Here is a 25,716-nt window from a genome sequence, read left to right as displayed (position 1 = left end):
GACTGGGAGAAGGTGCTGTGGTCTGATGAGACCAAAATAGAGCTCTTTGGCATTAACTCAATTCGCTGTGTTTGGAGGAAGAAAAATGCTGCCTATGACCCCCAAAACACCGTCCCCACCGTCAAGCATGGGGGTGGAAACATTTTGCTTTGGGGGTGTTTTTCAGCTAAGGGCACAGGACAACTTAATCGCATTAACGGGAAAATGGACGGAGCCATGTATCGTGAAATCCTGAACGACAACCTCCTTCCCTCTGCCAGGAAACTGAAAATGGGTCGTGGATGGGTGTTCCAGCACGACAATGACCCAAAACATAAAGCAAAGGCAACAAAGGAGTGGCTCAAGAAGAAGCACATTAAGGTCATGGAGTGGCCTAGTCAGTCTACGGACCTTAATCCAATAGAAAACCTATGGAGGGAGCTCAAGCTCAGAGTTGCACAGAGACAGCCTCGAAACCTTAGGGATTTAGAGATGATCTGCAAAGAGGAGTGGACCAACATTCCTCCTAAAATGTGTGCAAACTTGGTCATCAATTACAAGAAACGTTTGACCTCTGTGCTTGCAAACAAGGGTTTTTCCACTAAGTATTAAGTCTTTTATTGTTAGAGGGTTCAAAAACTTATTTCACTCAATGAAATGCAAATCAGTTGCTATCTTTTATTTAAGGTTATTTTTTCGATTTTCCTTTTGATGTGCGATCTGCCACTGTTAAAATAAACCTACCATTGAAATAATACTGTTCTGAGACTTTTCATTTCTTTGTCATTGGACAAACTTACAAAATCAGTGAGGGGTCATATAATGATTTCCTCCACTGTATTTCAGTTCTGACAAAATGTTGTCAGAACTGGAAGGGATCATTGTCAGAAGAAAATGGTGAGCTTCTGAGAGGAACTGATGGTGAGGTAACTATGTAATGTTCATTTGAAGTTACCTCATGTGTTTATTTTAAATAATCTTACTCAGTACAGGTTCCCTTTAATCTATAATCTATAGTATTATTACTGTGTATTTATGTAGCAACAGGGGCGTTGCTAGCCACAAAGATCAGTGGCACGTGCCCTGGATCTATTCTGGGGGGCCCTGGATGTACCCCAGGGAGAGTAAAGGCACCACAGTACCCAGCATGCCCCATAGAGGCAACCCAGCTCCCAGCATGGCACTACACAGCACCCAGCATGGCACCACAACATCCAGCATGGCATTACAGCACCTAGTATGTCCCATAGAGGCACCATAGCACCCAGCATGGCACCACAGCACACAGCAATGTGGGTTATGCTAGGTGCTATGGTGGCTGTATATGGGCATATTGGGTGCTGTGATGCCATGCTAGGTGCAGGGATTACATTATGGCGGCATGCAGGGAGCTGTGGTTCTTCTATGGGGGCATGCTGAGAGTTGTGGTGCCTTAATTCGTGCTCCTCACTATTCCCGCCTTTAAAGTAAACCTGAGACAAGAATAAAGAAAGATTTGATACTTACCTGGGGCTTCCTCCAGGCCCTTAAAGAGGATCTGTAACATCAAAAGATCCCCTGGGGGGGTACTCACCTCGGGTGGGGGAAGCCTCCGGATCCTAATGAGGCTTCCCACGCCGTCCTCTGTCCCACGGGGGTCTCGCTGCAGCCCTCCGTACAAGATGACGTCATTATTTACCTTCCCGGCTCCTGCGCAGGCGCTCTGACGGCTGTCGGCTCCGAACTACACGGAAATACCCGATCGCCGTCGGGTCTGTTCTACTGCGCAGGCGCAAGTTTCCGGCGCCTGCGCAGTAGAGCGGACCCGACTGAGATTGGGTATTTCCGTCTACTTCGGAGCCGACAGCAGCCACAGCGCCCCCGCTGGAGACTGCAAAGGTAAATATTGAACTGACAGTCGGCTCTGTCGCCGGCTGTTCGGAGGGCTGCAGCAAGACCCCCGTAGGACAGAGGACGGCGTGGGAAGCCTCATTAGGATCCGGAGGCTTCCCCCACCCGAGGTGAGTACCCCCCAGGTGATCTTTTTGATGTTAGAGTCTCTTTAAGCACCGCTGAGCCCCTCGCCATCCTCCGGAGTGCCTCCGTTCAGCTGGTATCTGTTTCGATAATCTTGCTCAGCAGCACCAGTCACTCTTCTGCGCATGCACGGAGGAGTCTCGCATGCACAGAAGAGCCCGACTGACGCCACTGAGCATGATTACTGGGGTTGATTGTGGCTGAACGAAGGCACTCGGGAGGATGGTGAGAGGCTCAAAGGTGCTTATGGGGCTGGAGGAAGCCCCGGGTAAGTATCAAATCTTTCTTTATTCTCCTCTCAGGTTTACTTTAAGGCATATACGCCTTCATTGCTGCTCTCCCTCTCCCTCAGGAAACTGCAGCGGTCATTCAGGGCCAGCACAGGCTGCTTCTGGTTCAGTAACTCAATTAGTGACAGATGTTTAAATGTGTTCTTGTGCGCAAACAAACAAAACAGGAGGCCACATCTTATCTGTACTATCAGCACATTTAACTGATTGATGCATTCAGCATCAGGACCAGGCTCTGGTAAGGCGCTGCATCTCAAAGCACTCCATGTACTCATTAAAGGGAACCTGAACCAAGTAAAATTATGTAAAATAAACACATGATGAGCCTGCAAATGAATATTACATACTTACCTCACCGTCAGTTCCTCTCAGAAGCTCACCATTTTCTTCTAACGATCCATTCCAGATCTGTCAAGATTTTGTCAGAAGTGAAATATAGCAGTTCCTGTCAGTTATAAATCAGTTGCTGTCAGTTATAACTGAAAGGACAACTGATGTGCAAGGTAATGTCAATGTTTCCCTATGGCTCACGTGGGCAATATTACAGTTTAACGGTGTGCTGACCAGGAAGCTGTTATGGGGCAATGGCCATTTTGAAAATTGAGGACAGAGAATTCCATTGATCACAGTGGACAAACAGGACACGGGAGAGAAGAAAGAGACTGATGAGTAGTCTACACGGGAGGTAAGTATGACCTGTGTATGTTTATTTTGACTTTTTATTTTTCAGATTTGCTTTAAACACCCCACCACCACCGCCAGACTCTGCAGATGAGACAGATCACATAGAATAGCAGTGGTGTAGCTTAAAGAAGAATTCCAGTGAAATTAATGTAATTAAATAATTGCTTAATTTCTGCAATATTTATGTATAAATGATTTAGTCGGTGTTTGCTAATTGTAAAATCTTTCCTCTCCCTGATTTACATTCTGACATTTATCGCATGGTGACATTTTTACTGCTGGCAGGTGATGTCACTGGAAGGAAGATGCTGCCTGCTTTTTTGGCAGTTGGAAATAGCTGTTATTTCCCACAATGCAACAAGGCTCCCACAGTGTGATGTCAGGACCTCAGAGCTGTGAGGCGCTGACATCCCACTGTGGGAGGGGTTTTCACCACAAAATCAGCCATACAGCGCCCCCTGACGATCCGTTTGTAAAAAGGAAAACATTTCTCATAGGAAAGGGGGTATCAGCTACTGATTGGGATGAAGTTCAATTCTTGGTTACGGTTTCTCTTTAAGAGCTCTGGGCTCCATTGCGAGTTTTACATTGGGCCCCCTCAAACGTTCTATACATAGGAGTTGATATGTAGCACCAAAACATGCCAAGGACTGCTGCAGTGTCAGAGAGGTGCAAGAAGGGGAGGAGAACAGTCTATAAATGGTTACAGCTAATCAAGACGCATCGAGGAGTCTGTACACAAAAAGGCTGGCAACACAAAACAAAAAAATAAGCTCTTTATTAGAATGCCATTAAAATGACATAAATGTCAATAAAAGATAGGCTATGGCGCCATAGCCTATTTTTTTTATTGACATTTATGTCATTTTAATGGCATTCTAATAAAGAGCTTATTTTTTTGTTTTGTGTTGCCAGCCTTTTTGTGTACAGATGTCTGATAGGTCTCATAGGTACTGAGACCGCAGGCTTGGGCACACAAGATTTTCTCCTTATGTTGAGTGCTCCTCCATTTTCTATCTAGACCAGGAATGGGCAAACTCGGCCCTCCAGCTGTCACGGAACTACAAGTCCCACAATGCATTTGCTTTTATGAGTCATGACTGTGGCTGTCAGACTCCTGCAATGTATTGTGGGACTTGTAGTTCCTTAACTGCTGGAGAGCCAAGTTTGCCCATGCCTGATCTAGACACATAGAGGGGATAATAGGTAATCAGCATAGCACCAATAAACCGCTAAAAAAGCGGTTGAAGGATGGCCCCTAGTTGGCCCTTCTGGTACAGAGACCCTGGTGCGGTCGCTACTGTCACAGGAGCCCCACTGGCCGTGAACACGCAAAACCTTCCGATCCGATTCTAGCACACAGATTGAGAGCTATGGACGCAATCTGCGTAGAATTGGCGGAGTTTGAGCGTCACGACGCAGTAGGGAGCCTGTGAGGTTACGAAAATACACTTTTACTCCAACCCAGGGGTAGATCTGCCACCATCTCTGTTTTCTATCAGCCCAGAGAAAACTGCTAACTGGCTATAGACCTGTGAAACAAAAAAACGGTTAAAACTGTGCAATTCCTATCTATCTATCAAAACAGTAGCGTCCCTTCGGAAGTTTAGGTCTCGTCTGTGTATACTGAATAGCAGGTTTACTGAGAGGTAAAGACCTTTTAAGAAGCCTTTATTTGTTACAATATAAATAATTAATATATACAGACAATCGTGAACAATTAAACGATGAGAGACAGTGATAACACAGTACATAAAAGAAAAAGGGATAAAAAGAACGAATACTTATGATTCTGTGGAAAGTCCGTTCGGGAAAAGACAAAGTTCCTTTGTTGCAGTCCGTTCGCAATATGGCCGAACCACACGGCCGTTGCTCCGCCTACAAGATGGCCACTGCTATTTCCCCAAGCAGTGGCAGTCTTTTCGGTATGATGGAAAGTGGGGGAAAAAATCTGGGAGTCCTCATGCAATCAGTTTTGAGCACTGACATTTCTGGGCGGAGTCTCAAGCTCAGCCCAGGGGCGTGTCAGGCAGTGAGTTCTCTGGGGAGGAACTTCCAACCATCCACAAAATATGTCCAATTTCATATTCCGCCGGGGGTTTGTCGCACATGCAAACCGATTTCATATTCAGATTGGGCTGAAAATACACGTTCATAGGACATCAAACTTGCAATATTTGGGGCGCACGGGGACCCCATTATTCATATCTCAGCCCCTGCTCGGGTTACCTGGCTATGTCTAGTATCACCATCTTCTACAGAATTAGGGAAACAAAATTATGTAATTTTCATATTCCTCCCATGGATGGTATTTGCAAAATGTGACAAAGTTATCAACACCATGCATTCCATACTCAGTCTAGTCGGTGCCGTCAAGACTGGGAGGAATGTAGGTGTCAATAGACCTCATGCTGTGCTAGCTTCCCCTGTTGAATAGACTCTGTTGGTATTTCAGCTCTGCCCAATTAGCACATTAGTGTCACCAGAGCTTTTCCGGGAGCCTTAAAAGGATTTCTTGCTAAACCAGGTTGCTTTAGCAATATGCTAACGCAGGCCCATTCAGCCCTCATGGCAAAAGGGGGGGAAGGCAGGAAGGAAAAACTTCTATTTAAAAATAAAGAATGTCAGTTTTCCGATCACGGTTGCGATCGGACAATCGGCCGCGAATCCTCGGACGACTGGGCGTCGCCCGGCGTCACACCTCCCCCTTCCCGAGCTCTGCTCAGGGAGGTGTCAACAGGACGCCTTCCGTAGCAGCTATTGGCGCTGTTGGGTCGGGTTCCCCCTGACACCGCGACAGCCCATCAGCGTTCTGGTGTCGGCTGCCTGCTTTGTGTTGGATCGTAAAGTCGTACTGCTGCAATGACAGGCTCCACCGTAGGAGCTTGCCGTTGGTTCCAGCAGTACGGTTTAGCCAACTCAGGGGATTGTGATCAGTGACGATCGTGAAGGAGCGGCCGTACAGATACGACTGCAGTTTCTGTAGGGCCCACACGATCGCCAGGCACTCCTTTTCAGTTGTGGAGTAGGCTACCTCTCGGGGCAGGAGCTTCCGGCTCAGGTAGAGGATAGGGTGTTCATCCCCCTTTCCATCCACCTGGCTGAGGACTGCGCCGAGACCGTAGTCAGAGGCATCGGTTTGCACCACAAACCGACGACTGAAGTCTGGGGCCTGAAGCACAGGGGCGCTTGCGAGGGCCTGCTTCAAGGCCTGGAAGGCATTCTCGCAAGCGGGGGTCCAGCTAACAACCTTGGGGTGCTTCTTGCTAGTGGCATCGGTCAGGGGCTTCGCCAGTGTACTATAGGCGGGAACAAATTTCCTATAGTAGCCGGCGGTCCCCAGGAACGCCTGGACCTGCTTTTTCGTGATAGGTCGAGGCCATGCCAGGATGGCGTCCACCTTTCCCGTGTCAGGTTTCAGGGTGTTACCCCCCACCCGGTGACCTAAGTACTGCACCTCGGTCATGCCAATCTGACACTTACTCGGTTTAACCGTCAGATTGGCCATGGCCAGCCTCTCTAGTACCTGGGACAGGTGTTTGAGGTGTTCTTCCCAGGTGGGGCTGAACACCGCAATGTCATCCAGATACGCTACAGCGAACCCTTGCATTCCCTCTAGCAGGTCGTTCACGGCCCGCTGAAACGTGGCAGGGGCGTTCTTCATCCCAAAGGGCATCATCGTGAACTCGAAGAGGCCGAAAGGGGTGATGAAGGCCGACTTTTGCCTCGCGTCAGGTGCAAGTGGTATCTGCCAATACCCCCGGCTCAGATCCATGATTGATAGGTACCTGGCTGATGCCAGTGTATCTAGCAGCTCATCAATGCGAGGCATGGGGTAGGCGTCTGTAGTGGTGATGGCGTTCAGTTTCCTGTAGTCTACGCAGAACCGAGTTGTCTGGTCCTTCTTGGGGACCAGGACAACAGGGGCTGCCCAGGCACTACTGGACTTTTGAACCACCCCTAACTCCAGCATCTCCCTCACCTCCTTCTGCATGTCCGCCTGTACCTCGGGAGAGACACGGTAAGCTGACTGCCTGATGGGGGGATGGGTACCTGTATCTACCCCATGCACCGCCATACTGGTCCGCCCCGGGATACCGGAGAAGGTGTGCTGGTACTGGCCCAGCACCTTCTGTAACTGCTCTTGCTGGGCTGAGGCGAGCTGTGGATTGACGTTTAGGTCGCCGTCCACATCTCGTACGTCAGCCAGCAGGTCTAACAGGGGGTCTGCCTCTCCCTGCTCTAACCGGCTGCACACTGGCAGCGCATACTGGGTCCTGTCATGGTGGGCCTTCAGCATGTTTACATGAAAGCTCTTCTGCTTCCTGCCCCCCATGCTCACTAGATACGTCAGAGAATTTAACCGCTGCACTACAGTAAAAGGCCCCTCCCAGGCTGCTTGCAGCTTGTTCTGCCTCACGGGAAGAAGGGCATATACCTTGTCACCCACATCAAATGACCGCTCTCCAGCCAGCTGGCCCGTGGCATATGCAGTTAGTGGCTGAAGGCTACCATCCCTGTGGTCAGAGGAGGGGGAGGAGGCCGGAACCTCTTCCACCTGCTCTGAGCCCAGGTTCTGAGCAGCGCGGCTGCGTGTTACTGCCAGTACAGGTACACCTTCAGACTGGCACATACTGGCATTACTCACATCCTGGCTGCATGCATGAATTACAGTGACAGGTACAACAACATTTTCATCACAAACAATCGGTATATCAAACACAGGTACCTGTGACACAGGTACTATTGGACTCGGTACCCCTGGACTGGGCACATTCAACCCACCTCCCCCCTGTTCTTGCCCCTTGGTGCAAAGTACCTTAGTGTGGGCGGAGAGTCCGTCTCCCTCCTGGCAGTCTGAGGGGCTTGGGGCAGGTTCATAATAGGACACAAGCTTGCCCAGGTCGGTCCCCAACAAAACTGGGACCGGCAGTTGGTCCAGGACCCCAACAACCTTCTCTTGAACCCCCACCCCCCAATCGATGGACACCCGAGCCTGGGGAATGCGAGAAAGAGTGCCCCCCACTCCAGTGAGGGTAAGGTATTTGTCAGGGAGGATATTTTCCGTCGGGACCAGGTGCGCACGCACCAGGGTGACATCCGCTCCAGTGTCGCGGAAACCGGTAACAAGCTGGTCGTTCACTGTAACCAGCTGGTGGTTGCTCGTAGCGGAGTGGATCCCTCTCCCACCTGCGAACATGACGTTGTTGGGTGCTCCCGGCTGGGGTGCGCTGGCTGGCGGCAGTTGCCGTGGGCGAGGTGTAGGTGGTGCAGGAGCTGGCGCTGTCTGCCTCCGCTCCGGGCAGTTAAACTTCATGTGTCCGGGCTTGCGGCAAAAGTGACAGGTGATGCCCTCTGTTACTGCAGGCCTGGACGCAGCAGCTGCGCTGGATGGCCTCTGGGGCGCACGGCTCACAGAGGTAGGAGAGTCTGCAAAATTGTGGGACTGACCTCCTCTCCAGCTAGATGGGGCAGTCCTGCGGGTCTCCGGCACCCTGGTCGTTGCAAAGGTCTCAGCGAGGTCTGCAGCGACCGTCGCTGACGCCGGTCGGCGCTCCAGCACAAACTGGCGTACGTCAGCCGGGCAAATGTTCAGAAACTGCTCCAGGACGATTAAGTCCTCCAGGACACCGTAAGACCCTTTAGTGAGGCCTAGCGTCCACTGGCGGAGTGTGGTGAGCAGACTGCTGACCACATCTTGATAAGAATCAGTAGATTTTTTCTGCCAGGACCTGAACCTTTTCCGGTAGGCTTCTGGCGTCAGCTGGTACTTAGTGATTATAGCCTCCTTTATAGTGGTATAATCATTGTCCTTTTCCACAGGCAACTCTGAGAAAGCATCAAGCGCTTTGTAGCGCAGCAAGGGTGTCAGATGTCTGGCCCACTGGTCTTGGGACAGACGATACTGACGGCAGGCCTTTTCAAAAGACCTCAAAAACAAGTCAATGTCAGTGTCTTTTTCGATAATAGCAAATTTAAATTTTGCACTTACTGGAGCGGCAGTCCCTTCAGCAGGGAGGCTGGGCGTTGAACTCAGGCTGGCTTGCTGCACTTTCGCCATGTTCAGCTCATGCTGTCGTCTCTCCCGCGCCTCTGCAGATTGGCGTTCCTCTCGCTTTTGCTCCGCCATGTACTGCAGGTACTTGTCCACATCAGTTTCCATCAGCTTTTGCAATGCCTGCTGCATTACTGGATCAACATAACTGGACAGTCCAGTACTGGCCGGTTCCAGGCGAGTACTTTCAGGGGTTCTGGGGTCGGGGATCACACTGACAGCCTCCTGCGTATCTGTTGCCGCATTGCCCGCGGGTTGCTCAACCTCGGTACGCACAGGATCTTCAGTCTCTGGTTCCCCTCGACTTGCGTTAGATGAGCCGGTGTCCTCCACAGTGGACACCTCCAGCGTCCGCAGATTCTGGCTATCCCATCGGTACAAGTCCGTTATCAGGTCCTGCTGTTTCTTGCCGCGGATGTCCATGCCTCTCGCCTCGCACAGACTCTGCAGGTCGGATAGGACCATGACCTTGTAATTCCCGGACATTTCCATGCCAAATAAAAGAAAACTTAGGGGAGGGGTACTGGTTACACAGTCTCTCTGTATATATGAAAAATATATTGCACTCAGTCACTACCAACGAATTAGTTCGTCTCTCGATAGGGCTAATTCGATAGCCCTACCTGAGATACTATCAGCACACACAGATCCCAAACGCTGCCGACCACTGTCACAGGAGCCCCACTGGCCGTGAACACGCAAAACCTTCCGATCCGATTCTAGCACACAGATTGAGAGCTATGGACGCAATCTGCGTAGAATTGGCGGAGTTTGAGCGTCACGACGCAGTAGGGAGCCTGTGAGGTTACGAAAATACACTTTTACTCCAACCCAGGGGTAGATCTGCCACCATCTCTGTTTTCTATCAGCCCAGAGAAAACTGCTAACTGGCTATAGACCTGTGAAACAAAAAAACGGTTAAAACTGTGCAATTCCTATCTATCTATCAAAACAGTAGCGTCCCTTCGGAAGTTTAGGTCTCGTCTGTGTATACTGAATAGCAGGTTTACTGAGAGGTAAAGACCTTTTAAGAAGCCTTTATTTGTTACAATATAAATAATTAATATATACAGACAATCGTGAACAATTAAACGATGAGAGACAGTGATAACACAGTACATAAAAGAAAAAGGGATAAAAAGAACGAATACTTATGATTCTGTGGAAAGTCCGTTCGGGAAAAGACAAAGTTCCTTTGTTGCAGTCCGTTCGCAATATGGCCGAACCACACGGCCGTTGCTCCGCCTACAAGATGGCCACTGCTATTTCCCCAAGCAGTGGCAGTCTTTTCGGTATGATGGAAAGTGGGGGAAAAAATCTGGGAGTCCTCATGCAATCAGTTTTGAGCACTGACATTTCTGGGCGGAGTCTCAAGCTCAGCCCAGGGGCGTGTCAGGCAGTGAGTTCTCTGGGGAGGAACTTCCAACCATCCACAAAATATGTCCAATTTCATATTCCGCCGGGGGTTTGTCGCACATGCAAACCGATTTCATATTCAGATTGGGCTGAAAATACACGTTCATAGGACATCAAACTTGCAATATTTGGGGCGCACGGGGACCCCATTATTCATATCTCAGCCCCTGCTCGGGTTACCTGGCTATGTCTAGTATCACCATCTTCTACAGAATTAGGGAAACAAAATTATGTAATTTTCATATTCCTCCCATGGATGGTATTTGCAAAATGTGACAAAGTTATCAACACCATGCATTCCATACTCAGTCTAGTCGGTGCCGTCAAGACTGGGAGGAATGTAGGTGTCAATAGACCTCATGCTGTGCTAGCTTCCCCTGTTGAATAGACTCTGTTGGTATTTCAGCTCTGCCCAATTAGCACATTAGTGTCACCAGAGCTTTTCCGGGAGCCTTAAAAGGATTTCTTGCTAAACCAGGTTGCTTTAGCAATATGCTAACGCAGGCCCATTCAGCCCTCATGGCAAAAGGGGGGGAAGGCAGGAAGGAAAAACTTCTATTTAAAAATAAAGAATGTCAGTTTTCCGATCACGGTTGCGATCGGACAATCGGCCGCGAATCCTCGGACGACTGGGCGTCGCCCGGCGTCACAGCTACCTCTTCATCCCCTATGGCTACACCACTGGACATATGGTTAACATTAAAAGAACAAGGGGAGGGGATCTGTGAAGTGTTGATCTAGCTGCCTTCAATCTGTTGAGCAGCCAATCCTGACGTTCTCTCAACACCTGGCTTAATTAGCCCCAGTGCCAGAGCTGCACTCGATCCAGAGACTCCAAGTAGCACAACTGAATCAGAAGAGGGAGGGGGGGGGAGGGGGCCACAATGCCCATGCTGTGTGCACTCTGTTTTGCAGCCCCTTCCATTTCTGCCAGTGATACCGATTAGTGAAAGGAGGGACAGTAACAGGTGGTAACTCGGATCATTGAGAAGGTCACTCTGTAAAATGTTGCAGCTGCTCATAATTTTGGATTTTCTCTCCCTCCCTGGCTGGAGCTACATAGTTTGCATGTGTGGGTGTGGAGGTGAGACATCAAACATCAGTGCTGGAGGCAGACGTTAACTGAAACCCATAATGGCACTGCCACACCCAAGGGTGGGGGCGCTACACCTAACTGGACAGTGACGGAATTAATGCATTTTAGTGAGGGAGGGTTCACACTTGGCCCGCGGAAAACGCCAGTGGTTTTCTGCAGACAAATTTTCATTTTTAACCATTTCCCTACCACAGGTTTATTCCCCTTTAAAAAAAACAGAGCAATTTTCGTATCCCGCTCCTTTTTCTCCACCAAAAGTGGGGGGAAACAGTCACTGTGTCTTACAGTCCAAATGCAGGGAGTTCCTGACTTGTGAACGCCTGCCAATACGAGCCTCCAACCCGCCGCAATGTCGGGGACTCCGTGTACTGTGCCCATGCTGAAGACACAGTGCAACAAACGGAGGACACATGAGGACACAAGGGGGACACAAAGGGGAATAGAGGATTACAGAGGCGGACACATGGGGGACACAGGAGGAAACCAGGGGGGCTCTTACGGGTGGGGGATTGAGGACACAGGGAGACATAAGAGGTACAAAGGGGGCATAATCCACAAGATGCCTTTTCACCATGGATACCCCAGGTTTAGTATATATATTTTTCCCCTAGTTTTAGTCCTCTAAACCTAGGTGCTTCTTATGGTCAGAAGTGTCTTAGTCCGAAAAATACAGCATTTTATTGTATTTGCATTTTAAAAAGAATAAGGGGAAAAAATGAAAAAAAAAATCTCATTTTTTAGCCATTATTGTTTAAAAATAAAAAAAAGTGCTACTGAAGATAAACCCACACATTTTATTTGCCCATTTGTCCTGGTTATTTCAACATTGAAATTATGTCCCTACTACAATGTATGGCACAACATATTATTTGGATACTATACTATATCAATTTACAAGCCCATATTTTGCAAAAATAACAGTAATATACCATCATGACATACATATTAAAAAGCTGATTTCCTAAGGTAACTTTTTTTTTTTTTTTTCAACAAGTGTTTTATGGTGGTAACTATGTTGGAGGGGGAAATAAGAAGTTAAAAACTAATTTATTTTTTAAAATTTGTTTTAATGTATGTAGGTGCATTTTTACTTTTTGTCCAAACACATGGGGCCATATGCAATTAACTTTTTCTCCCTAGTTTTCTCCTAGGAGATAATTTTTTTTTTTATCTATTTGAAATAATTTTTCAGCACTTTGCAATCGAAAAAGTACCAAAAAGTAGGTGAAAAACCACTATCAAAATTATTTTGAGTATCTTTTTGCTCGCTGGTGGTTTAAAGGGCATTTTATAGACAAGTTTGAAAATATTACCAAGGAGAAAACTCAGGAGAAAAAGTTAATTGCATATGGGCCATGGTCCCTTACACTGATCACTTACGCCGGGTGAGCGCGTGCGGCGATCGCAACAAGCAGAGACGCAAATCTACGCCCCTAATCCGCAAGTGAAGTTTGCAGGAGCGTAGAAATGTGTCCCAAGGATGCAGAAGAGTTTAAACATGTTTTTTTCCCTCTTGTTAACCTACAGTCAGCTGACTGTACACAGTGTGGGATCTTATAGTGCAAGCAGTTTTCTCCCTGTATTGCAGGAACCGCACTTAGAGGTGCCCAGAAATTTGGATTGGCCCAATTCCCAACTACATACAACATCAACTCCAAATTACTGGCACTTCAATAACCGTCTCCACCCGTCACTGAACCTTTTACTTTTATTCCCATTATTATTATTAACCATTTTTCATTATTATTCCCTTTCAGCTGTTTCCCGCAGGTGCCATCGGTGACCTCCTGGGGAGCGCCCATCATATGGGAGGGAACCTTTGACTTGGAGAAAGAAACTAGTTTCCACCAGGAACATGGAACAGTCGTTGGACTCTCTGTGTTTGCTGTCAAACAGTAAGTTGTTTGCTGTCAAACAGTAAGTGCCTTTCCATTTGTTGTTACTTGTTAACCTTTTAAAGTCCACTGTCGGACTTGAAACCATATGACGAGAGACAATCACAAACACCGGTTCGCACGACAGCCGGGGGCCCCAGCCTCTCTCACTTGCTGGGGCCCCCAAACCACCATGCGATACCCAGAGGGAAATGTGGGCGAGCTCTGGCTCTCTCACCTCCAGGGACTTCACCCCCATCACCTCTAAACTGAATGCAAACTGCAACACACACAATTTATTACTACCAGTTCAGGCAATTTCCTACCTCTATCTGGCCAGCAGGCGCCAGTCAGCCAATCAGGTGCACGGTCATACACCCTTTGCCTGCCATACCGATCTAGCAGAATCTGCATAAATTAGCATTCAGGTGGGAGGCTTGGTTGGACGTAATCGTTGATTACATCTTTTACAGGGACCGCCGCGTGTAGGCATCTCCCACACAGTCCCCTCCCTAACCACTCACCTGTCAACCGCATCCTGGAAGCTGCAAAACAGAAATTTAAAATCACAAACACTGGTTCGCACGACAGCAGCTTCCAGGATGTGATTGACAGGTGAGTGGTTAGGGAGGGGACTGTGTGGGAGATGCCTACACGCGGCGGTCCCTGTAAAAGATGTAATCAATGATTACGTCCAACCAAGCCTCCCACCTGAATGCTAATTTATGCAGATCCTGCTAGATCGGTATGGCAGGTAAAGGGTGCATGACCGTACACCTGATTGGCTGACTGGCGCCTGCTGGCCAGATAGAGGTAGGAAATTGCCTGAACTGACAAGAGAGACAAGACAAGACACAGAACATTTATATTGCGCTTTTCCCCTGGCTGCAGCCACTAGGGGGCACTCTATAGGCAATAGCAGGAATCTTTACCAAGGTCTCCTTACTGAATGGATGCTGGCTTACTGAACATGAAGAGACGAGATTCAAATCCTGGTCTCCTGTGTCAGAGGCAGAGCCCTTAACCAGGGGTACTCGGATACCACTTTTCACTATCTGAAACTAATTCAGATCCAGATACCTAGATATCCGATCTGAGTCAGATATCCAGGTTTGCAATTTTGAAATCCGAATTGAATTAGAATACCTGACCCAAGTATTTGGCCGGATTCGGATATTCGGATTGAAAACCGGAAATGGTCTTTTAAAGTCTTCTTAACTGTTTTAGAAGCTAAAAACATACCATCACCATCTCTCGTTCCCTCTCTCTCTCTCTCTCTCTCTCTACGAGACAAATGCCGGGTGCAGGGCTGTGTGGTGAGTGATCCTATAGACAGGGCAAAGGTGTAAAAATAGCCCGTAACCCCCCCCCCCCCCCCCCCCCCCCGCCGACCCTGGTATAGGTGCCTGCAGTATAGGTTGGCTAGGTATAGGTCCCCCCAGTATAGGTAGCTATTGATAGGTGCTCTCAGTATAGGTAGCCAGGCATAGGTGTTCCCAGTATAGCCAGGCATAGGAGCTCCCAGTATAGCCAGGCATAGGTGCTCCCAGTATAGCCATGGCATAGGTGCTCCCAGTATAGCCATGGCATAGGTGCTCTCAGTATAGCCATGGCATAGGTGCTCTCAGTATAGCCATGGCATAGGTGCTCCCAGTATAGCCATGGCATAGGTGCTCCCAGTATAGCCATGGCATAGGTGCTCCCAGTATAGCCAGGCATAGGTGCTCCCAGTATAGCCAGGCATAGGTGCTCCCAGTATAGCCAGGCATAGGTGCTCCCAGTATAGCCAGGCATAGGTGCTCCCGGTATAGTCATGCATAGCTGTTCCCAGTATAGCCAGACATAGGTAGATGCTCCCAGTATTGCCAGGTATGTGTTCCCAATATGACCAGGCATAGTAGCTCCCAGTATAGCCAGGCATAGGAGCTCCCAGTATAGCCAGGCATAGGAGCTCCCAGTATAGCCAGGCATAGTAGCTCCCAGTATAGCCAGGCATAGGTGTTCCCAGTATAGCCAGGCATAGGAGCTCCCAGTATAGCCAGGCATAGGAGCTCCCAGTATAGCCAGGCATAGGAGCTCCCAGTATAGCCAGGCATAGGAGCTCCCAGTATAGCCAGGCATAGGAGCTCCCAGTATTGCCAGGCATAGGTGCTCCCAGTATAGCCAGACATAGGTGCTCCCAGTATAGCCAGACATAGGTAGATGCTTCCAGTATTGCCAGGCATGAGCTCCCAGTATAGCCAGGCATAGGTGCTCCCAGTATAGCCAGGCATAGGTGCTCCCGGTATAGCCAGGCATAGGTGCTCCCGGTATAGCCAGGCATAGGTGCTCCCGGTATAGCCAGGCATAGGTGCTCCCGGTATAGCCAGGCATAGGTGCTCCCGGTATAGCCAGGCATAGGTGCTCCCGGTATAGCCAGGCATAGGTGCTCCCGGTATAGCCAGGCATAGGTGCTCCCGGTATAGCCAGGCATAGGTGCTCCCGGTATAGCCAGGCACAGGTGCTCCCGGTATAGCCAGGCACAGGTGCTCCCGGTATAGCCAGGCACAGGTGCTCGCGGTATAGCCAGGCACAGGTGCTCCCGGTATAGTCAGATTAAAGGAGCTCCCGGTATAGTCAGGCGAAAGGAGCTCCCGGTATAGCCATGCAAGCCATGCATGTGCTCCCAGTATAGCCAGGCATACGTGCTCCCAGTGTAGCTAGGCATAGGAGCTCCCAGTCTGTGTGCTGGGAACAGAGGTGCCTCCCCCACAGCCCCACCCCAGACAGTGTGCTGTGTACTGGGCACAGGTGTGTTTGACCCCCTCCCCTTTTTTTTTTCACCTGTCGGCAGAGGTGCTCACCCCCAGCAGGAGTGCACAAAGGTGCTTCCAACCCCCTCCCCAGACAGGTGTACTCAAACTTCTCCCCCTTCCCCACACTGAGCACAGAGGCAGAGGTGCTTCCACTCCCCCTCCGCTTCTACTTCCCCCTCCCCTCCCCAGACAGAAGTGCTCAGTGCTACTCAATCCCCCCTCTCTTTCTTTTACCTGTCGGCAGAATAGGATCCACGCAGGGGCAATCGGTGCTGCAGTTTTATTAGTTCCAGGCTGCAATGATATGCCCCGCCCCCATCCTCCGCAGCAGCCGCTTGTTCTCCATCCTTAGGTCTTCTGCACCTCACGTGTCATCAAGTGCAGAGGAACCCAGGAGTGGAGAGCAAGCAGCTGCCGAAGATGGAGTGACAGATCATTGAAGCCTGGAGTGAATGAGACTGAAGCAGCGCTGGCCGCTACGTACATTCAATTCTGCTGACAGGGACACAGGACAGGAGCAGACGGCTGGGCCGAACACAGGGGAAGATGTGGCCCTGGAGGAAATCTCCCCAATTCCCTCAGGCCAGTCTGCACATGATGCCCGCGGCAGCGCCCTTCTACCTGCAGCTCCTCCCAGCGCTCAGTGCGGTCGCACTGACCGCACGGCCCTGGAAACGGGCATGGTCTATAGGATCACTCACCACACAGCCCTGCACCCGGCATGTGTCTCGTATGACTGTCTATAGGATCACTCACCACAGCCCTGTGTCTCGTATGACTGTCTATAGGATCACTCACCACACAGCCCTGCACCCAGCATGTGTCTCGTATGGCTGTCTATAGGATCACTCACCACACAGCCCTGCACCCAGCATGTGTCTCGTATGACTGTCTATAGGATCACTCACCACAGCCCTGCATCCGGCATGTGTCTTGTATGACTGTCTATAGGATCACTCACCACACAGCCCTGCACCCGGCATGTGTCTCGTATGACTGTCTATAGGATCACTCACCACACAGCCCTGCACCCGGCATGTGTCTCGTATGACTGTCTATAGGATCACTCACCACACAGCCCTGCACCCGGCATGTGTCTTGTATGACTGTCTATAAGATCACTCACCACACAGCCCTGCACCCGGCATGTGTCTCGTATGGCTGTCTATAAGTAAGCTTTAGGTTAGCAGGAATGGTTGCATGGCCACCTAGCTTTTCATCCTTTCCACCCTTGCCCTGGAATCTTCCAGACTTCAAAGTGCTGTCGTTTGCTGTGTGTGTGGTTGGTGGTATAGTGGTGAGGATAGCTGCCCTGAAAGCAGTGGACCTGGGTTCAATTCCCGGCCAAGGTATGTGAGCTTCCTTTTGACATACTACAAATCCCTGCAAGAAAAATCCCTGCAAGGAGAGAGAGAGAGAGAGAGGGGGTGGTCCATTTTGCTAGTGAACCGGTAATCCGGGTTCGAATATCTGGGAGAAATCCGCGAATATCCACGTCAGTGGTTAAACTATCTGCAGATAGCTATCCGGGTAGCTGCCCAACTATCTGGAATCTGGATCCAGCTGGATAGGGTAAAAATGGTCGATACCCAGGTTACCTGGATACCTGCTGATTAAAGGGAAGAGATGTGGGCGGGGACCGGAGCTATGGAGGAGGCGGGGGAGCGCCGAGACAGCTGCAGTTGTAAACAGCCGGCTGCCACACTCTGTGTCGCTAGCTCGGCTAATGATTTATGGGGGCATAGCAAAGCACAGGGGGAACTTAGGGGGGATCAAGATAGCAACAGGCGCTGGGCAGTATAAGCAGACCCAGCCTCTGTATGCTGATAGCATTGTCAGAACCCACCTCGGGTTCTCTTTAAGTGTCGAGTCCTGGCTTGATGATGTCATCTACCAAAGAAATCTGATTGATTGTATGTGGCTCCACCCCTTTAGTTAGTTTAATCCCCAGTCACGCGATGACCGACTATAAAAAGTTTGAAGCTTCTGCCATTAACAGTGTAAGAATGGCAGCGGTTTAAATATTTCCCTTGAAAATCAATAGGTGAATTTTGATTGGCTGTTGTAGGCTCCACCCACTTTTCTGAAAATTAATCCCAGTTATTCAGTGACCAACTGTGCCAAGTTTGAAAACCCTGCGATTTACAGTCTGAAGGTGGCCACTGATGATCCAATCTTTTTCATCCAATCCTACCAAATCTATGTAGTAGAAGAGTAAACCGAGTGAATATATTGAATTTTTACTATAGGCAGTCTCTTATATTACATGGAAATGGTAAGATTGGATAAAAAAAATTGTATAGTTAATGGCCACCTTAAGAATAGCTGCAGTTTACATTTTCCCATTTAAAATAAATGGCTGAAATTTGATTGGCTGTTTAATGCTCCACCCACTTTTCCTGGATTTGTAACCTCTGTCACCAAGTGATCAACTGTGCCAAGTTTGGGGACTCTGGCTTGATTACTGTGAGAATGGCAGCCTTTTACATTTTTTCCATTGACATGAATGGGTGAAATCTGATTTGCTATTTGTAGCTCCGCCTAGGTGTGCAGGGGGGACGCGAGACCCCCAGAACATATCATCCCAGGTAGTAAGGGATCAGTATACCAAGTTTCATTAAAATCGGTCAAGGCATTTTCGAGTGATCGCGACACAAACATACATACAGTACATACATACATATAATTATATATATATATATATATATATATATATATATATATATATATATATATATATATATATATATATATATATATATATATAGAGATAGAGATAGAGATAGAGATAGAGATAGAGATATAGAGATATATACTAGCCACAATCATTCACAGGACTGTGCACGTACACCCACGGCGGGCGGTGATTTTCAAAGCAGGACGTCCTAAAACATGCAGCATCATCAATTAGGACGTAGGGCCAAATTTATCAAAGCATTACCGAAAGTTTTTTCTTCTAAAACTGTTCTAACCAGCAGAGGAACTGTTCTGCATGATGGTAAGAAACTTCCCAAATCCTACATAATACCAGCAGTTTAGCGTGGATTTCTACAGCTGCACTACAGTTAAGAAAAGTGCAAATCCATTCCTAAACTTCTGGAGATTAAAAAGTGCTCAATAGCAGTTCTACAGATAGTGCAGGCTAGACATGATTTGTGCAGGGTTCCTCCCTCCTGCTGAATTCCTTTTCAAAGCCTGCTGACAGCAGATGTATTGGTTACCTCAGCAACAGCAATTTCCCTCACGCACTGCCTGAGAGACCTTCCTAACTCCTCCTATTCCTAACAGTTTAGGAAGGAATCTGCACAATCTAATGATTTCTTAGGATGCCTGAGACCGTTCTGCACAGATTTCTAAAAACCTAGCAATATTTTGTCTCACTCTTGATAAATGTCCCCCTTCGTCCTGGAATGGGAAGTAGTTAAAGAGGAACTTCTGCCTAAACAAACATACTGTCATTTAGTTATATTAATGTTGATTAAAATATAATTTCTTCCCCACCTGGTTTTAAAAGAACAGGCAAATGTTTGTGATTTCATGGGGGCAGCCATCTTTTGGTTGAAAGGAGGTGACAGGGAGCATGAGACACAGTTCCAACTGTCCTGTGTCCTGATCACCCCTCCCAGCTGCACACGCTAGGTAACGAGAACAACATCAGAAATCCCATCATGCTTTGCACAGCATCAGATTTCTTTGATGGAACGGAGCTTAGCTTCTGTGCAGGTAAAAATGAGGCTTAGGTAAGAAAAACAAAGTTCTGATGATGTGAAACTGTTAAAGAAACACCACGCCTTTTCAGTGCTGCTGAGTAGATTTTTAGTCTGGAGGTTCACTTTAAGCAACTGCCAAGTCAAATTCCTTGTAAGTGCAAATGTATTTGGTCAAATAAAATTGATTCTGACGAAGTCTCATACACATAAATGAGGAATGTCACCAGAAAGGGTTCGGTACCCGATCCCTCGGGTGTCAGTTTGGAGACGAAGCTGTACAGATGTGTCACTAGACTCCAGGCTAGCAATGTGTTTCTTGCTGTGTATGGGAAAGAGGGCCGATGAGTAGGGAGAAAAATGCTGTTAGCCGAGTGGATCCAACAGGCTAATCGCTGGGCAAGGTATCATGAGCCGCGGCACTCACCCTAGAAACTCTGTAGAGGAGGTCGCTATTGGTCGCCTCGGCTGATTTTCATCTACAGTATGTACTAGGCTTCGACTTGGTATGCATTAAGTGCAGGTGTGTTTTTAAACCTTAAAGCGCAACTGTAAATACATTTTAAGCACACGGTTTCACTTACCTGGGGCTTCTGCAAGCCCCCAGCAGCCATCCTGTTCCACGCCGGTCCTGCCCGAGCCGCCGTTCTCTCGCCGCCAACTACTTTTGGTTTCTCCGCCGAGCCACTGCGCCTGCGGGGCTCTGGCCACACGTATCCTTTCTACGCGTCCCCTGCTATTGCAGAGGGGAACGCGATGAAAAGATACGCTTGGCAGGGCTGCGCTGCCGTCGACTTAGAAGTCTACTGCACGGAACGGAGCTGGCGGCGGGAGAATGGCTGGACCGGCGCAGGACAGGACGGCTGCTGGGGGCTTGCAGAAGCCCCAGGTAAGTGAAACAGTGTGCTTAACATGTATTTACAGTTCCGCTTTAACTCCAGGCAGAAAGCTGACTATCCAGCCCGGATACAGTCATGTGTGAGTAACACAACTAGCCTGCTGACTGGACAGTGCAAGTCAGCAGCTCACTGATGATGTCATCATTTTGCACGTCTCCCATTTCACCTTCCAGTTTGTGAGTGGAGTTACGCAAGGATTACATATAGCCAACACAGAATATAGCCAGGCAGTATATAAATAAAATTTGTATCAAATATATTTAACTCACACATGATTGATTCAAAGCAGAATGTTTGTTTTTCTTTTTAGTGTGAAAGGGTTAAATCATCCTTAACCACTTCAGGATTCTGCGTACGCATATATACGCCCCTGAATCCTGAAGTGGATTCCATGGAAACAGCCGCTCGCATGAGCGGCCGATCCATGTCAGCTCACGGAGGGTGCTTCGTGAACACCCTGCGAGCCGATCGGCGGCTCGCAGGGTAAATGTAAACACACGGGGAAGATCTTCCCCGGTGTTTACATGTATACGGCGCTGCTGCGCAGCAGCGCCATAGAGGAGATCGGCGATCCCCGGCCTCTGATTGGTCGGGAATCGCCGGCATCTGATAGGCTAAAGCCTATCCCATCAGGCGCAGGACGGAAATCCGTCCTGCGCCGCTCACAGGGGGAGGGAGAGGGAGGGAAGGGGAAGGAGGCCAGGAAGCACTGCGGAGGGGGGCTTTGAAGAGCCCCCCTCAAGCGCAAGCAGCCGGCGGCGATCAGACCCCCCTAGCAGGACATCCCCCTAGTGGGGAAAAAAGGGGGGGGGGAAGTCTGATCGGCCTGGCTGCAACCTGATCTGTGCTGTGGGCTGGAGAGCCCACGCAGCACCGATCAGCACAAAATAGCGTGGTACAGAAGTGGTTAAAGTTAGTTTTCATTCTGCTTGATTACTCTGTGGAAACATTTGTCCTAAGTTGGCGCAATATGCTGCAGAGACCAATCTGTGTGCAATGGTGCAGTGCGAAGCGCTGCGGTAGGGCCCTTCTACCATGCGCAAATCACACAGCACCATGTGTGCAACGATACCTAGCCAATCAAAGCACCGTGTCTCCAGCCCACTTGCTTCAACAGAAAACAGAGATCACCTGTTTTACATGAAGAAAAAAAATTCAAATAGTTTATGTACAACTTTTCTGACAGTCAGAGGACCTGTGTACTCTTGACTGATGCATTGTGGGATGTGGATGGTGGAAGTATATTCTCATGACTTGACTTTGCCTCAGGCTGCACTCAGTCTGTGTGATGACTACACGCCTTCCAACATTCTTGTGTTACGCAAGAGGTGTGTAAGGGTGGGAGAGCGGAGTTCAGAGTTTCTTCACATGACTAACCCAGCTTAAGCCTCTCAGGGTTGTATGTTGATTTGCAATCTGTTCCAAATGAACAGAACATGATTCTGCAGTAATACATTTAACACGGCTGAATTGACTACAACAATCGTAATATGATTGCAAAGTACAATTACTTGCAGACTCTCCCGCAGACATGAAAGGGTAGTTGGACACCTTGGCTGGATCTGACTCCCTCAGGGCATTGAGGTGGTGCTTTACTTATACTAAGGTCTGGATCAACAGGGATATGTGAGGGAGCAGGCTGGTGTTGTACTTTTTATACTGGTTGAACTCGATGGACGTATGTCTTTTTTCAACCAAAATCACTATGTAACTATGTAACACTGGAGGGCATCTTTGATTTAACAAACTTTAGTTGGATTTGTTTCCGAGTTGAAGAAAAATAACTTAAATGAGGTCTTTTAATGGTATCTTTCACTTTCACGTTCTTTATTGGTGAAGAAATAACTCCAGTAAGGAATGTTAAATCAAACATACAGAAAACTATATGACCTTCAGAAGATGCATTACATTTGTTGTTAAAGAGAACCCGAGGTGGGGACATAAAATAATAATAAAAATAAAAATATGCTACCTGATTCAGGGGGCTGGGCGGATCAGGTAGCCGCCATCCACGCCGCTCCTGTGGCCTGCATGTCTTCACTTTTGTGACCTCTGGGGTCATGACGCTGGAAGGAGAGCAAACTGCTCTCTGTGTGCAAGGAGGCGGGGAAGCTGCAGAGGGTGTGGCCAGGGAGAGGCAGCTGAGGAAAGCCTGCAAGAACGGTTTGAGCAGAGAATCCCTCTCCTCCCACTGTCGCTAATTTCAGGGGGTTGTTGTGCGGTGGTGGGAGGGGCAGAGGCATGTCATGAGATAGGGAACATGCCTTTGTGTCCCATTTGCCCCCCCCCCCGCCACAACGCCTTAAGTACACTTTAGTGCATCCAAACCAGAGCCACTGCCTCAGTTGCCCCTCCCCCCCCCCCCCCCCCCCCCCACACAATTCTCTGTTTCACCAGAATGCATCCCAATATACAATATGGGGGAGGAGGCACGCTGGTGTGTGTATAAAATCATTTAAAAACAGAATAAAATAGAAAAAAAGTTGAGGTGCCTACCTCAGTGATGAAAACTTGTGTAAACAAAGTTTTTTTATTTTTCACAGTCAACACGTTTCGCGGGTCTGAGCCTGCTTCCTCAGGCCAATAAAAGTGGCAATTGAAAAAAAAGCCTTCCAGAATAGGGAGCCTCCCTGATATAGGCCGCAACAACAATTAGTCGGCAGACTTTGAACTGGATGGCCTGCTCATGTGCAGTTTGTTTAGTTATGAATATGATGGGTGCGTGACAACAGTGGCATCACAGACCGAACTACGCATGCACAGGCCAAAGAAGATCGGTTCACAGATTGCCGAGTACTTGTGGTCACGCTCTATACTGGCACAGATTTCGGGGAGGCAGCGATCCTGGTCCAGTTACATTAGAGACCATGTAAGAACTCTATTTAACCATTTTTTAGGGGGCTCAGATAACTTTTAAAGTGAAATTCCTTCTCTACTGAGTAAGGCATTAGTCCTTCATTTCAGTTATACAAATCGATAGTTTTTATGCCACAAATTATTGCAGATTAGAACACTAATTAGAACAAACGTTGTTATGGCTGGGTTCACTCTACGACAGGTTCAAGCAGAGCCGGATCATCCACAAGGCAAGTCTAGGCAGCTGCCTAGGGCCTGGAGATAGTCTAGGGCCCTGGTGGATGCTAGCCAACACCAAATCTTTCTAAAAAAATAAATCTTATTAAAATAGCCAGGTGACCATCAGCCCTGGGCAAAAACTACTAAATTGCCAAGGGCCCAATTTTATCTTAATCCTTTTCTGGGTTGAAGCCATGGATGGTGACAGCACATATACTGTAAGGCCTGGGGCACACCAGAGGAATTTTTCTGAGCGTTTTGAGTTTTTAAATCTGCTGCTAATGTTATCCTCTGTGTCTGTGCACACTGGAGCAATGAGGTTTTGTAAAAAAAACCTCATAGCATTACATTGGGAAGAGCTTTTGAAACCTCTAAAAGCTCTTCCCAATGTAATGCTATGGGTTTTTTTACAAAACCTCATTGCTCCAGTGTGCACAGACACATAGGATAACATTAGCAGCAGATTTAAAAACTCAAAACGCTCAGAAAAACTCTTCTGGTGTGCCCCAGGCCTAACTGTCCACAGCATATGTCTGTTCCTTTAACCACTTTACCCTCGCCCGTACGAATTTCTCCGTCCCTTTTTCCATCCTTTAACCCCCAGGGACGGAGAAATCCGTACTTTCCGCGCTCCCGCTCGTAAACCCGCCGCTAGTAAACACGCCGCCGCCCGCTCGCCCGGAGATCAATGAACGGGAAAATCCATTCCCGTTCCTTGAATTAAGCCCCGCAATGATCCGCTGCTCTCCGATGGGCAGCGCGATCATTGTGAAAAAAAACACTCACAGCCTCCTAGTACTTCCTGCGAGCGTCCGTAATGACGCTCGCAGGTCGCAATAAACAAAAAGTTACTGTTGCCATCTTGTGGCCAAATAGTAAAGCTACACCCTAAGCATTTTTTACATAGAAATAAATTAGTGTTACACAAAAAATTAACTCATTACCTCCCACACTCCCCATTTTTTTTTTTTTTTTTTGTAATAAAAAAAAAATTTACAATTAAAAAAAAAAAAAAATAGTTACCTCAGGGACTGAACTTTTTAAATATTTATGTCAAGAGGGTATAACACTGTTACTTTATAAACTATGGGCTTGTAATTAGGGATGGACGCAAAACTGAAAAAAATGCACGCTTTATTTCCAAATAAAATATTGGCGCCAAACATTGTGATAGGGACATAATTTAAACGGTTTTATAACCGGGACAAATGGGCAAATACATTTCATGGGTTTTAAATACAGTAGCATGCATTATTTAAAAACTATAATGGCCGAAAACTGAAAAATTAATTTTTTTCCCACATTTTTCCTATTTTCCCATTAAAACACATTTAGAATAAAATAATTCTTGGCATAATGTCCCACCTAAAGAAAGCCTAATTGGTGGCGGAAAAAACAAGATATAGTTCATTTCATTGCGATAAGTAATGATAAAGTTATAGACGAATGAATGGAAGGAGCGCTGAAAGGTGAAAATTGCTCTGGTACTCAGGGGGTAAAACCCCTCAGTGGTGAAGTGGTTAAATAAGACCTGTACTGAGAAAAACCTCCCCTGGGGGGTACTCACCTCGGGTGGGGGAAACCTCCGGATCCTATTGAGGCTTCCCCCGTCCTCCTCGGCTCCCGGAACGGCAGGGATGTAAATATTTACCTTCCCAGCTACAGCGCAGGCGCAGTATCGGCTTTCCACTCGGAGACAGGCGGAAATAGCCGATTGCTGTTGGCCAGCTCTATTGCGCAGGCACAAGTCTCCTGCACCTGCGCAGTAGAGCGGACCCAACAGAGATCGGCTATTTTCGCCTATCTCCGTGCGGAAAACCACAACAGCGC

The 25,716-nt window shown here is 48.2% G+C and overlaps 1 protein-coding gene across 3 annotated transcripts in view; it reads left to right on the top strand.

The window, feature by feature from the left end:
• LOC137528772 (N-acetyllactosaminide alpha-1,3-galactosyltransferase-like) overlaps nt 1-25,716 on the top strand; it is a 158,296-nt gene that overhangs the window by 119,799 nt on the left and 12,781 nt on the right. For all 3 annotated transcript variants that reach the window (XR_011023462.1, XM_068250336.1, XM_068250337.1), the window contains exon 3: nt 13,294-13,431. Coding sequence is in view for 2 of the 3 variants with exons in the window: in XM_068250336.1 (XP_068106437.1) it covers nt 13,294-13,431 (138 nt within the window). In the remaining variant the exon portion in view is untranslated. The remainder of the gene's footprint in view (nt 1-13,293; nt 13,432-25,716) is intronic.

Source organism: Hyperolius riggenbachi, chromosome 8 (genome assembly GCF_040937935.1).
Source record: "Hyperolius riggenbachi isolate aHypRig1 chromosome 8, aHypRig1.pri, whole genome shotgun sequence".
Taxonomy (NCBI): domain Eukaryota; kingdom Metazoa; phylum Chordata; class Amphibia; order Anura; family Hyperoliidae; genus Hyperolius; species Hyperolius riggenbachi.
Note: the sequence above shows the minus strand (reverse complement) of the source record. Positions and strands in the feature narration are given on the sequence as shown.